Here is a 12,746-nt window from a genome sequence, read left to right as displayed (position 1 = left end):
TCCTACTTTGAATGACCTTCACTTAAGTCGTGCTCTTTGCTTAAGAATTTACTCGCGTAATGGGTTACAACTATATGCAAAAATGAATACGCAAATGCAAAACTAATTGCATATAGTAAAAGAAATCAAATTGTAAATTTTTGAATTAACATATTTACGTTTTTATAATAAAATCTAATCAAATATCTATTTCAGTTCATTCAGTTGACGTGTGAAGCAAAAAAGGGTTTGAAAGATATGTATATATGAAGATGATTCGAAAATACACTTAACTGAAAACAAGGAAACAATCAAGTTTTGATGGCGTTGGATTATACCATGAATCTAAGAGAAAACGAGATTTCATATAGGAATAATTTCAAAGATATGGATTATGAGTATATTAAAGAAGAATATGATAAACTGGAGGATTTCCGTGCTTTTTCTTTGGATGAGCCGGAAGAACAAACACGTTGAATTTATCTGTGAAATGACACTTTCCTCTGGTCTAAAAATGTTAACTGCTACAACTACTTATATTAATATACCATGAAGTATATAACAATTGTTTGTAAGAGATCTATAGAAGATTCTTCTAGGAATGAAAGCACGTTACATCAGCGTAAACGGAAGGATCAAACTTCAGTTCCGATGGATAAAATCAAAGGAGCAAGGGTTTTGGTCAATTGGAAATAAAATGAAGTTTAGAACGTTTAATTAATAAAAAGGACGGCAGATGTCTCAAAATAAAATAATTGACAGATTCGTACATTCTTTTGTTAATTATTCGTGTTGGTATTTGTTTGATAAGAACACGTAACAAAAGATAACATTGTTAAAATCTTCTTATTATTTGTAGTAAGCACAGTAACAGTTGCGGCACATAACTGGATTCGACGTAAGCAAAGAAACCAACCAGATTATTGTCAAATGTGAATTATCTCAGTTGGCTTGTTCATATTTTGTTCGACAAAGGAGCAGTAAGTATTATTTATACAAAATCATAAGTGGGTAATAATAAATTTTAATTAATTTGTTAATTTTTCAACTGTTTAAAACAACATAAACAATGTATATTTCGTAAAAGAATACGTTTGAACAGAGGCGTCGGTCGATCGGGTGAATGCTCGTGGCCCACGGGTTAGGGGGGGGCGGCACAGAGCCACCTTATTTTAATCAACAATACAGACGATTTGAAACGTCGAAGATTAAAACGCATTATTTAACATTTATTTTAGTTTTATTTTCTGTTTTAATAGACTTATTGCAACTTTCAGATATAGATTTCTTAATTTTGTGACACTGTTAACCATTCTACTCTTCGCATGTGAACACAATAGTGAGGCATCCGGGGTTCTTTATGAGCAATTGCTGCATAATAGAATTCCCATGCCACGGTCTCTCATTTAATCCGAGGACGTTTAAGTTTACAGGGCAATACTAAAGTTTCTTAAAACATCTAATACCTATATATAGTTTTAATGTGTCAACCTTTCTACTTTATACCTTTCCGAGGTCTCTCCAAGAACCTGAGTACTGAACCGCTGAGACCCCGGTTTCAAATTCGTTATATATTTGTGTTCGATCCGTTACCTTTATTGTCTTTACCTATCTTGCCATATCTCTCCTATGTACATATTTTATAGAAGTCAGTTTAAGTTGGATTTAATAGTTATTTTTTAGTTTCGTTAGAAGGAGTCGTTTATTTTGATTATTTGTTTTGAAGAGGGAAATTTTTGGTGTAATTGGAAGAAGCTGGTTGCCTTAACTATTTGGAGGCAAGAAGAAATCCGAAGAATACAGACAGGGGCTGGCTTATTGGCGCGTAATGCGGAAGCCAAATGAAGATGCATTAAAAAATAAAATATTCGAATTAATAACGTAAGGGCAAGGATTTACAGAAAGACAGATTCAATTGCCTTATGAAAATGAAAATGATACCGAAATTAAGGAATATTTTATTGGTTTTACACGAGAACTTCAGGTTTTGATTTAACTGAAGTGTTAAAAACTCATTTAGCCGATTTGGGTATATTGGGTATTAGTTAATATGGTTGGTAAAAAACAAGGAGTTCAAGCAAGAATTTTGTCGGAAAATCCATTGGCATTTTTGTGCCATACTTTAAATTTATTATTAGTAGACATGGCTTCGACCGTTCCAATGGCAGTAACATTATTTGGTGTAATTCAAAGGTTCTACACAACTTTTTCTAGCTCAGCTGCACGATGGAACATTTAAAAGAAACATCTAGACACTACTTTAAAGCCACTATGCGACACTCGGTGGGAGTGTAGAATAAATGCTATAAAGGCTATTATACAAATTAAGCGAAACAACAAATGATCCCAAAATAAAAAGCGAATCAATATTATTGTACAAACACGAAATGAATTTTGAATTTGTGCTGTCAATTATCATCTGGTATGACATATTTTTGAACGTAAATACCGTTAGTAAAAGTGTACAAAAACCCAAAAACCTTCGACGGCAGTTTCTCTTTTGAAGGGGTTTGGAATTTTTTTTGAAACACTTTAGAAATGTTGGTTTTGCGAAATCAAAAGTCAAAGCTGAAAAATTATGTGTAAAATGTTGTGACGTCCGGTACTGTACGCCCTACTCCAGCCCGTAGCGGGTTTACCGGGAAGGGCGGATAAGGGTACTACCTGCTTATAGGGTATATAATCTGCAAGATATCTATAATCGCTCACGCGGGTGCCACCCCAAAACCCTATTCCACTCTCAATTGCTTTCCAATCATGCCTTCAGTGAATCTACAGCTTTAAGAGAAACGTTATCCGCAAAATCTTCAAACTACATTACATTCACCCCGAGCGCGTACCTCCATGACCCAAAATCCCTACTTTCATCCATAAACTGCAAGGCCGACACGCCACCAAAACCTTCTCCCTGAATCACCACACCCGCACCCTATACAACCGCCCACCAATCTCCGCCAACACACGCAAACACAAAACCAAAATCCCCTTCCCACCGCCCACCAAACCCTGACAACTAACCCCGACCATTTTCTTTTTTTCAAGCTAGCATTAAGCCAGCGGTTCCCAAACTTTATGCTACTACGCCTCCCCGAAAAAAAATTGTTTTTCCCGCGCCTCCCTTACCTTTTATTGTTTTAATAGATTGAATAGATAAAAACACAAACATTTTTACTCTTATAAAATTTTTCATACAAACTAATGGAAAATGATATTTTATTATTGTTTTTAATGAGATGGATGTGCTTGTCTATTAGCACAAAGTTTATCAAATCTTGGTGTTTGTGACGATATAGCTACTCGTGGCTCTTTTTCTACAACTAAACGAGCTCGATATTTAGATTTCATTGCAGCCAACGGAGAAAATCCCGTTTCGCATTAAATATGATGTTGCGAACGGCAGCAGTACTTTCAAAGCTTTGTTTGACAAAGTGTTATATTCTGTATGAAGATTCAACCATAATTGAAGATTGAGATATAGTCTGAAATTTATATTTTAATGTATTATTACAAGATAATTCAATCAATTTTTCTTTTTCAATACTTGTCAATCCAAATTCATCATCTTCTTCGTCGATAAGTGGATTCTGTATCCACGCAAACTTTGTAAAATCAAGATCACCAAAATAATTCGAAAATTGAAGCAACAAACCATTCAAGTGTTCCACAAAGAGATTTTTGTTTGCTTCTATGTTATCTCGGGCGCATAAATTTAAACGTGGAAACATGTCAATCTATTTTTTTTTGCAAATTTGATTCCTATAGCTCTACTTTTTTAATAAATGCTTTCACTTTGTCTTTTTGTATAAGCAAATGCATTTGCGGTCCTTGCAATGATTTATTAAGAACACTCAATTTTTCAAAAATGTCAACCAAATTTGTAAGTTTAACAATAAAATTATCATCCCTAAACATATTGCCGTCTTCATTATGATTTTCCTTGAGAAACATAGCAATTTCTTCTTTGAGTTCAAGTACCCTTTGAATCACTTTTGCACGAGATAGCCAGCGCACTTCACAATAGTACAGAAGTGACGTGTAATCAGCTCGCATATCTTCACACAGTTTTGCGAACAACCTTGCTTTTAATGGACTGTTTTTATGTAATTTATAACTTTCGTTACTTTTGCAAAAACATTGTTAAGTTCCTCACTTATAGTTTTTGATACGAGAGCTGCTCTGTGGAGCATGCAGTGCGTCCAGAGAACCTCAGATGTTTTCATTTTAACTAGTATTTGAAGACCAGTTTTGTGTCCCGCCATTGATTGTGCACCGTCAGTACAGAGCCCAATGCAATTATTCCACATTATGTCGTTCTCATTAAAAAATCTGTCTATTATTTTGAAATTTTCATTGCATGTGGCTCTGCCAGGAATTTGTTTGCAAAATAAGATATCTTCAATTATATTAGTATCGTCAACATATCGAACATATGCAATTAAATGTGCGTCTTTAGCTACTTCTTTGAAGTACGCATTCGAGAAACTAATTGGTTACAAAGATCTTCAGATATATCATCAATTCTTCTGCCAATTGTATTATCAGCAAACAGTATTTGTCGCAGCTGATACGCATAAGATTGGCCAAACATTGTTTTAACCATATCAATAGCTGCTGGCAAAACTAAGGTTTCTGCTATTGTGTGGGGTTTTTTACATTGCGCGATTCTGTACGACACTAGGTATGATGCTAGTAATGCATTTGATGGAATATGAACATTTTTTTTAAAAATTTTGCTTGTCTTTAGATAACTCATTCAATTTTCTTTGAAAAAATTCTTGGGGCTTACCAACGTATTCAGAATGAATAGTTTCAAGGTGCCGTTTTAATTTGCCGGGTCTCATACTATCAGCAGCCAAAACTTTTGAACAGAACAAACACATTGGCATTTCCACATTATCGTTAATAATATTAGTAAATCCGAACGATAAATAGGATAAGTCGTATTTCCTTGACATGGGAGTTGTTTTTTCCTGTTCCGTGTGGCTTGTATTTCCACTACTTGTGCCAACATCAGAATCTTCATTATTAGTGGATTTTCGCTTATATCCTATCAAAAACTTACCTTCTATTGTTTTAATAGATTAAATAATATAGACACGTTTTATTTATTTCAAGATATTATGGTATAAAAATTAATTTCTTAAAAAATAGTCCTGGCCCAAGCCCTGGCAAGAGTCCGCGCCTCCCCAGGGAGGCGCGTCTCCCAGTTTGGAAACTGCTGCATTAAGCTAACCCTATAATCATCAAACTTTTTTTTTTCTTTTTTAAAACTGTCATTATGTATATATTTAAAATGTTTCTGACTTAATAAGCTCAAGCTCGCATGTACGCCACCTCCTTATAACAACTACTACTACTCTGTTTTTAAACAACATAATAAAATTTTATTTAAGTCTAAAATAAAGTATATAACCGCTCACTTGTGTCGTGTCGCGTTAATCAGTAAGGTTCTCTGTATTATATCGTGTTAGTACTCTTTTCTTATGTCTTAACATCGTGCAAGGTTCTCGGTAATATTCCATGTATATTGTGCCTTGTATTGGCTGTACGAATCCTTTGTATCCAGTGTATCTCTCTGTAGTGTAACCTTCCATGATTTACCCAAATAATCGTGTAATCGAGCTTCTCCAAAATGAAATATTCTTCCAGAATTTAAGACAAATAGAATTAGGAAAATAAAGCGCCATTTTGATTACGAATGAGAAGATTTTCGAGTTAAAGATTCTGAAATTAACTTTTATCGAGAATACTTTTTACAAATAGTAGACCAAAGTATAATTTCAATTCAGCTAGAGAAACTTATTTGGCTTTGGCTATATAATATACCAAATTAAAAATATAAAGAAAATGACAAATTACAAAATTTTTTTTTTTGGATTTGTATCTAGCATTAAAATATGACGATGACAACAATGTAGACATTAAAGGAAATGATCTCTATGAAGAAATAAATGTGTTCTGTAACACTTCTGTAATTGGTGACCATTAGAATGCCTTAAAAAAATTCACCAAACATTAAATGAATTTCCCAATTTAAGTATAACCTTAAGAATTCTATTAACAATTCCGATAACCATTGCTGAGTCCGAACGAAGTTTTCAAAACTTAAAATAATAAAAAAAAAACTATTTAAGATCCACAATGACACAAAGACAGAAAGACTATCGAACTTATCGTTGCTTTCAATAGAAATTGAATTATGCTAGGAATTAAATTTAATTTTGTTTTTCTATTATATTAATATAATATTATATTTCTTCTTAAAAACATTTATTCCCAATGCCTCAAAATCCAAACGACGGCGCTGCGTTTGAACTCCTACTTTCAATGACGATTTCGACCTTTCACACAATACGTTCACTTTGCATCAAATTTTATGCTCCTTTTTCTTTAAACGCGTTACAACTGTATGCAAAAATGGATACGGATGTGCAAAACGATAGCTGTTCAAATTGTCGTTATTCGATCAAATTTTGTAATATTTTCAAATATAAACAAGGCTTTGTAGCGTCTCATCGAGTAGTTTTGAATGATCGAAGACGCATGCGTATAAATTGATTTTTTCTCCAGATTTTCGAACGTGCGCATGCGCACTATAACACTAACATTTTAATGTTTTTATTCAGCTATCTTTGAACTTAAGTGAATATGGAAATGAGCATATCACATATCAATATTACATTAAAACTAATGAAGTTTTGTTCTTTTCTTTCTTTTTCAGTTGATTCCGTTCAAATGTATCAGATTTCGGAACCAGAAATAACTTTAAAAGATTTATCCGAGACCATGTGTAAGCTGAAATTTCACGTGAATGCATTGGATGCTGTCGATTTTATCAAGTCTTTGTCGGACAACGAGGTTATTCATATGAATAAATTCGATAAAATACCCTATGTATATATTAAAGAGGAACTTGATAAACCGAAGGATTTCGGTGCTCTATCTTTGGACGATACGAAGGAGGATCGACCTTGGGTTCATATGTGCAACGACACTTTTCTCTACTCATTGGCGAATGGAAATTTCGTCCTTCCGTTAAATAAAGACAATGTTATATTTAAGAAGTCTACATACACAGAACACGTATTAATCGGTTGTCAGAAATCCGTAGATAATTCTTCTAAGAATGAAGACAAGTTGCATCTACGAAAGGATCAAACTTTGGATGATCCGATTGTTGTGCCCAACCACTAAATTATAGGACTATGACCTATAAGAACAAATATGCAGAATAGAGATCACTTTTCTTTGTATATTCAACTGATAACCAAACTGTACAATAGACAAATCCCACGGAGAACAGTTACCTGAAGCGAAGCGTCATCTCAAAACCGTGCCTTACTCCTCTGGGAGTCCGTATTAATAAGTATTAACTTTATATGTACAATAAGTATTTAGAAGTAGTCTCAGTAAAATCTTTAAAGATGAACATAGTCTTATAAGAATCTTAATATGATGAGCATAGTAATAGATGAATTTTAAATCGACCAAGTAACAAATAAAGTTATGTAAAACCAAACGAATTTCATTAAATTTCCTACAACTGAGACTCCACGACGACAACACCAGACAATATTCCACTGTGTTCAGAATCAAACGTTTGTCCATTCTTTGTATTTTAATAACCAGTTTTTTTCACCCAGCACAGAGAATGAACCAAACGAATTAATAGATAATCAAGTTTCCGATGTGTCTTCAAATGAATGTAAAACCGAAAAGAATATGAAAATCTTGAATCCAATCGATTATCAATACGAAATCGAAATGAGAAAACAAATTGAAATAGAAGCTCAAATCGAGATCCAAAGACAAATATACTTGTAAATCATTCTGGATTATTCAGTAAATTAAGAAATATTTTAATTAAAAAACACTTTCTTCTTTATAACTACAGAATTAAATGAGTTTACAACGTATCAGCAAATAATCAACAGATGTTTCAGATTCATTAATTTACAGATGACTCAAAATGGAATACGTACGAAAAGATAAAATTGTTATCATAAAATGTGTATTATCTCTGTTGACTTGTTCATATTTTATGCGACAAACTAGTTGTAAGTCAATATGTATTAATATAAATAATGTTGGAAAACAAACTGAAAATGAAAACATAATTAGTAAACTTGTCCGTTTATAAATTGAAGTTCTTTTTGTTTAACTGTCACAGTTAATTAATAATTTCAATTGTTTAAAAAAAAAATGTGTTATTAATTATATAAACCGACTAAAAAGTGTATATTGTGTAAAATAATACGTTTCAACTCCTACTTTGAATGACCTTCACTTAAGTCGTGCTCTTTGCTTAAGAATTTACTCGCGTAATGGGTTACAACTATATGCAAAAATGGATACGCAAGTGCATAACTAATTGCATATACTCAAAAACCAAATTAATTGTAAATTTTTCAATTAACATATTTACGTTTTTTTTTTAATAAAATCTAATCAATCATTGAAGTGTGAAGCAAAAAAGGGTTTGAAAGATATGTATATATGAAGATAATTCGAAAATACACTTATCTGAAAACAAGGAAACAATCAAGTTTTGATGGCGTTGGATTATACCATGAATCTAAGAGATTTCATATAGGAATAAGTTCAAAGATATGGACTATGAGTATATGAAAGAAGAATATGATAAACTGGAGGATTTCAGTGCTTTTTCTTTGGATGAGCCGGAAGAACAAACACGTTGAATTCATCTGTGAAATGACACTTTCCTCTGGTCTAAAAATGTTAACTGCTACAACTACTTATATTAATATACCATGAAGTATATAACAATTGTTTGTAAGAAATCTATAGAAGATTCTTCTAGGGATGAAAGCACGTTACATCACCGTAAAGGGAAGGATCAAACTTCAGTTCCGATGGATAAAATCAAAGGAGCAAGGGTTTTGGTTCTGACAATTGGAAATAAAATGAAGTTTCGAACGTGTAATTCATAAAAAGGACGGCAGATGTCTCGAAATAAAATAATTGACAGGTTCGTACATTCTTTCGTTAATTATTAATAATAATCGTTTACCAAAGGAGTGACATAATTCGTGTTGGTATTTGATCGAAAAGAACACGTAAGAAAAGATAAAATTGTTAAAATCTTCTTATTCTTTGTAGTAAGCACAGTAACAGTTGCGGCACATAACTGGATTTGACGTAGACAAAGAAACCAGGTTGTTAACAAATGTGAATTATCTCAGTTGGCTTGTTCATATTAAGTGCGATAAACGAGCAGTAAGTATTGTTTGTACAAAATCATAAGTGGTTGATAATACATTTTAGTTCATTTGTTAATTTTTCAACTGTTTAAAGAAACATAAGCAATGTATATTTCGTAAAAGAATACGCTTGAACAGAGGCGTCGGTCAATCGAGCAAATGCTCAGGGCTAGTGGGGGGGATTACAGAGCCACCTTATTTTAATCAACAATACAGACGATTTGAAACCGTTTGCAAACGTCAAAGATGCGCAACAATAAATGGAAAGGTAACTTTTAAAACGCATTATTAAAATCTTATTTAATTTTTATTTTTCTGTTTTAATAGCCTTATTGTAACTTTCATATATAGATTTCTGACCACAATTGCACGTAAAAAATAAAGTATTCCAATTAAAAACGTAAGGGCATGGATTTACAGAAAGTCAGGTTTTGTCAAATACTGCGTTTTGAAAGCTACCTCTTCAAAAATAAACAATTGACTTTTATAATTCGAACTGTTCAATTGCCTTATGAAAATTAAAATAATATTGAAATTAAGGAATATTGGTTTTACACCAATATAAACGAAAACTACGGGTTTTTATTTAACTGAAGTGTTAATAACTCAATTAGCCAATTTAGGTATTCCTCTTCAAGATTATAGACAATGGGGCGAATATGGTTGGTAAAAAACAAGGAGTTCAAGCAAGAAATTTGTCAGAAAATCCATTGGAATTTTTTGTGCCATACTTTAAATTTATTATTAGTAGACATGGCTTTGACGGTTCCAATGGCAATAACATTTTTTGGTGCAGTTCAAAGGTTCTTTGCAACTATTTCTAGCTCTGATGCACGATGGTACATTTTAAAGAAATATCTAGACACTACTTTAAAGCCACTATGAATAAATGCTATAAAGGCTATTAGACAAATTAAGCGAAACAACAAATGATCCCAAAATAAAAAGCGTAAATACCGTTAGTAAAAGTGTACAAAACCCAAAAACCGATCTTTCGACGACATTTTCTCCTTTGAAGGGATTTGGAAAACTATTAGAAATATTGGTTTTGCGGAATCAAGAGTCAAAGCTGAAAAATGTTGTGGCGCTTACTCCAACCTGGATACTCCAGCCCGTAGCGGGTATACCAGGAAGGACGGTTAAGGGTACTACCTGCTTAGGGTATATAAGCTGCAAGATATCTATAATTGCTCAGTTGTGTGGTGTCGCGTTAACCAGTAAGGTTCTCTGCAGTGTATCGTGTAAGTACTCTTATCTTGTGTCTTAAGTATTAGGTTCTCGGTATTATTCCATGTGCTATGTATTGGCTATACTAATCCTTTGTATCCTGTGTATCTCTCTGTAGTGAACCTTCCGTGATTTACCCAAATAAACGTGTAATCGAGCTTCTCCAAAATGTAATATTCCTCCAGAATTTAAGAAAAAAAAAATTAGAAAAAGAAATCACCATTTTGATTACGAAGGAGAAGATTCTCGAGTTAAAGATTCTGAAATTAACTTTTATCGAGAATACTTTTTACAAATAGTATACCAAGGTATAATTTCAATTCAGGAGAGAATTAAACAACTAGAGAAACATAATGACTTATTTGGCTTCGTCTATATAATATAGAGAAGAAAATGATAAATTAAAAAAGTTTTGTATGAATTTGCATCTAGCATTAAAATATGATGATGATGATGATGATGATGATGATAACAATGTGGACATTAATGGAAATGATCTCTACGAAGAAATAAAAGTGTTCTGTAACATTTTCTGTGAAGGCATAATCACATATGCCTTCACCATTAGAATGCCTTCAAAAAAATCACCAAGCAGGCAATTAATTTAAGTACAAATAATTTATTTGTTTATTCACTTTTTTTCACTCAATAAATCCAAACGACGGCGCTGCGTTTGAACTCCTACTTTCAATGACGACTTCGACCTTCACATAACACGTTCACTTTGCATCAAATATTACGCTCATTTTTCTTTAAACGCGTTACAACTGTATGCAAAAATGGATACGGATGTGCAAAACGAATTGCATATATTCAATAGCTGTTCAAATTGTCGTTATTCCGTCAAATTTTGTAATATTTTCAAATATAAACAAGGTTTCTTAGCCTCTGACCTAGTAGTTTTGAATGATCGAAGGCGCATGCGTATAAATTGATTTTTTTTCCAGGTTTTCGAACGTGCGGATGCGCACTATAACACTCTAACATTTTAATGTTTTTATTTTTTGAACTTAAGGCACTAGAGTGAATATGGAAATACGCATATCACATATCAAAATTACATTAAAACTAATGAAGTTTTCTTCTTTTCTTTCTTTTTCAGTTGATTCCGTTCAAGTGTATTAGATTTTGGAACCAGAAATGAATTTCAACGATTTATCCGACAACATGAATATGCTGAAATTTCACGTGAATGCATTGAATGCGGTCGATTATGTCAAGTCTTTGTCGGAAAACGAGGCTATTTATCTGAATAAATTCGATAATATACCCTATGTATATATTAAAGAGGAACTTGATAAACCGAAGGATTTCGGTGCTCTATCTTTGGACGATACGAAGGAGGATCGACCTTGGGTTCATATGTGCAACGACACTTTTCTCTACTCATTGGCGAATGAAAATTTCGTCCTTCCGTTAAATAAAGACAATGTTATATTTAAGAAGTCAACATACACAGAATACGTATCAATTGGTTGTGAGAAATCCGTAGATAATTCTTCTAAGAATGAAGACACGTTGCTTCTACGAAAGGATCAAACTTTGGATGATCCGATGAATGAAACGTTTGTCCCTTCTTTGGATTTTAATAACCACTTATTTTCACCCAGCACAGAGGATGTACGAAACAAATTAATGGATAACCAAGTTTTCGATCTGCCTTCAAATGAATGCAAAACCGAAAAGAATATGAAAATCTTGAATCCAATCGATTATCAATACGAAATCGAAAATCAATTCGAAATCGAAATGAGAAAGAAAATTGAAACAGAAGCTCAAATCGAAATCCAAAGACAAATCGAATTTGATGAAGTATCAGATTATGAGGAGGAAATTGAATTCAGAAGGCAACTTCATGAATACCTTGCCAATAATTATTCCCACTCAATTGTTCATAAAGATAATGATGATGATGGTGAAAACGAAAACAATTTATTGGCATTTATAGGTTTCGCATCGATTACAATTGTAGGATTATACCTGATATTTCGTAACTAATAGACAATTCTGATAAGATACATTTTTACATTGTTTTGTCTACGATAATTATTTATAGAAAATTATATTAATTTAATAGATTATTTATTAAAGTTTAATATTTTTGTTGTTTTAGAATTTACATATAATTTTGTATAAACTTACCTGATTTTAAAATTTTATTTTTAATTTTAAATGGAATTAATTTGTTTTTTCTTCAAATATTATAAAATTTATATTCCTTATAGATTTGTATATAGCAACTATTTACAATTAATGACCTTTTATAATGTTTATAATTATTTAATAAAAAATCTCATAAATCTAGAATGCATTATTTTT

General features: G+C 32.4%; 2 protein-coding genes across 7 annotated transcripts; both read left to right on the top strand.

Annotated features, from left to right (window-relative positions):
• Nucleotides 1-741: 741 nt before the first annotated feature.
• On the top strand, nt 742-7,473 carry LOC108569947. Its single transcript, XM_017931732.1, has 3 exons — nt 742-770; nt 839-959; nt 6,701-7,473. The coding sequence occupies exon 3, from the start codon at nt 6,715-6,717 to the stop codon at nt 7,171-7,173; it is 459 nt and encodes a 152-aa protein (XP_017787221.1). The 5' UTR covers nt 742-770; nt 839-959; nt 6,701-6,714; the 3' UTR covers nt 7,174-7,473.
• A 1,424-nt stretch (nt 7,474-8,897) lies between these two features.
• On the top strand, nt 8,898-12,463 carry LOC108569945. Of its 6 annotated transcripts, none has more exons than XM_017931731.1 (4): nt 8,969-9,035; nt 9,100-9,216; nt 9,304-9,468; nt 11,530-12,463. In XM_017931731.1, the coding sequence occupies exon 4, from the start codon at nt 11,568-11,570 to the stop codon at nt 12,423-12,425; it is 858 nt and encodes a 285-aa protein (XP_017787220.1). In that variant the 5' UTR covers nt 8,969-9,035; nt 9,100-9,216; nt 9,304-9,468; nt 11,530-11,567; the 3' UTR covers nt 12,426-12,463. The 6 variants fall into 6 exon arrangements, with proteins under 6 accessions (XP_017787217.1, XP_017787220.1, XP_017787218.1 ...); XM_017931729.1 differs by having other exon boundaries at nt 9,295-9,468; XM_017931730.1 differs by having other exon boundaries at nt 9,265-9,468.
• The last annotated feature ends 283 nt before the right edge of the window (nt 12,464-12,746 follow it).

This window comes from Nicrophorus vespilloides, unplaced genomic scaffold (assembly GCF_001412225.1).
Source record: "Nicrophorus vespilloides isolate i.1.1-1 unplaced genomic scaffold, Nicve_v1.0, whole genome shotgun sequence".
NCBI classification, from domain to species: Eukaryota; Metazoa; Arthropoda; class Insecta; order Coleoptera; family Silphidae; genus Nicrophorus; species Nicrophorus vespilloides.
The sequence above is the reverse complement of the archived record's forward strand: the minus strand, read 5'-3'. Positions and strand labels throughout refer to the sequence as shown.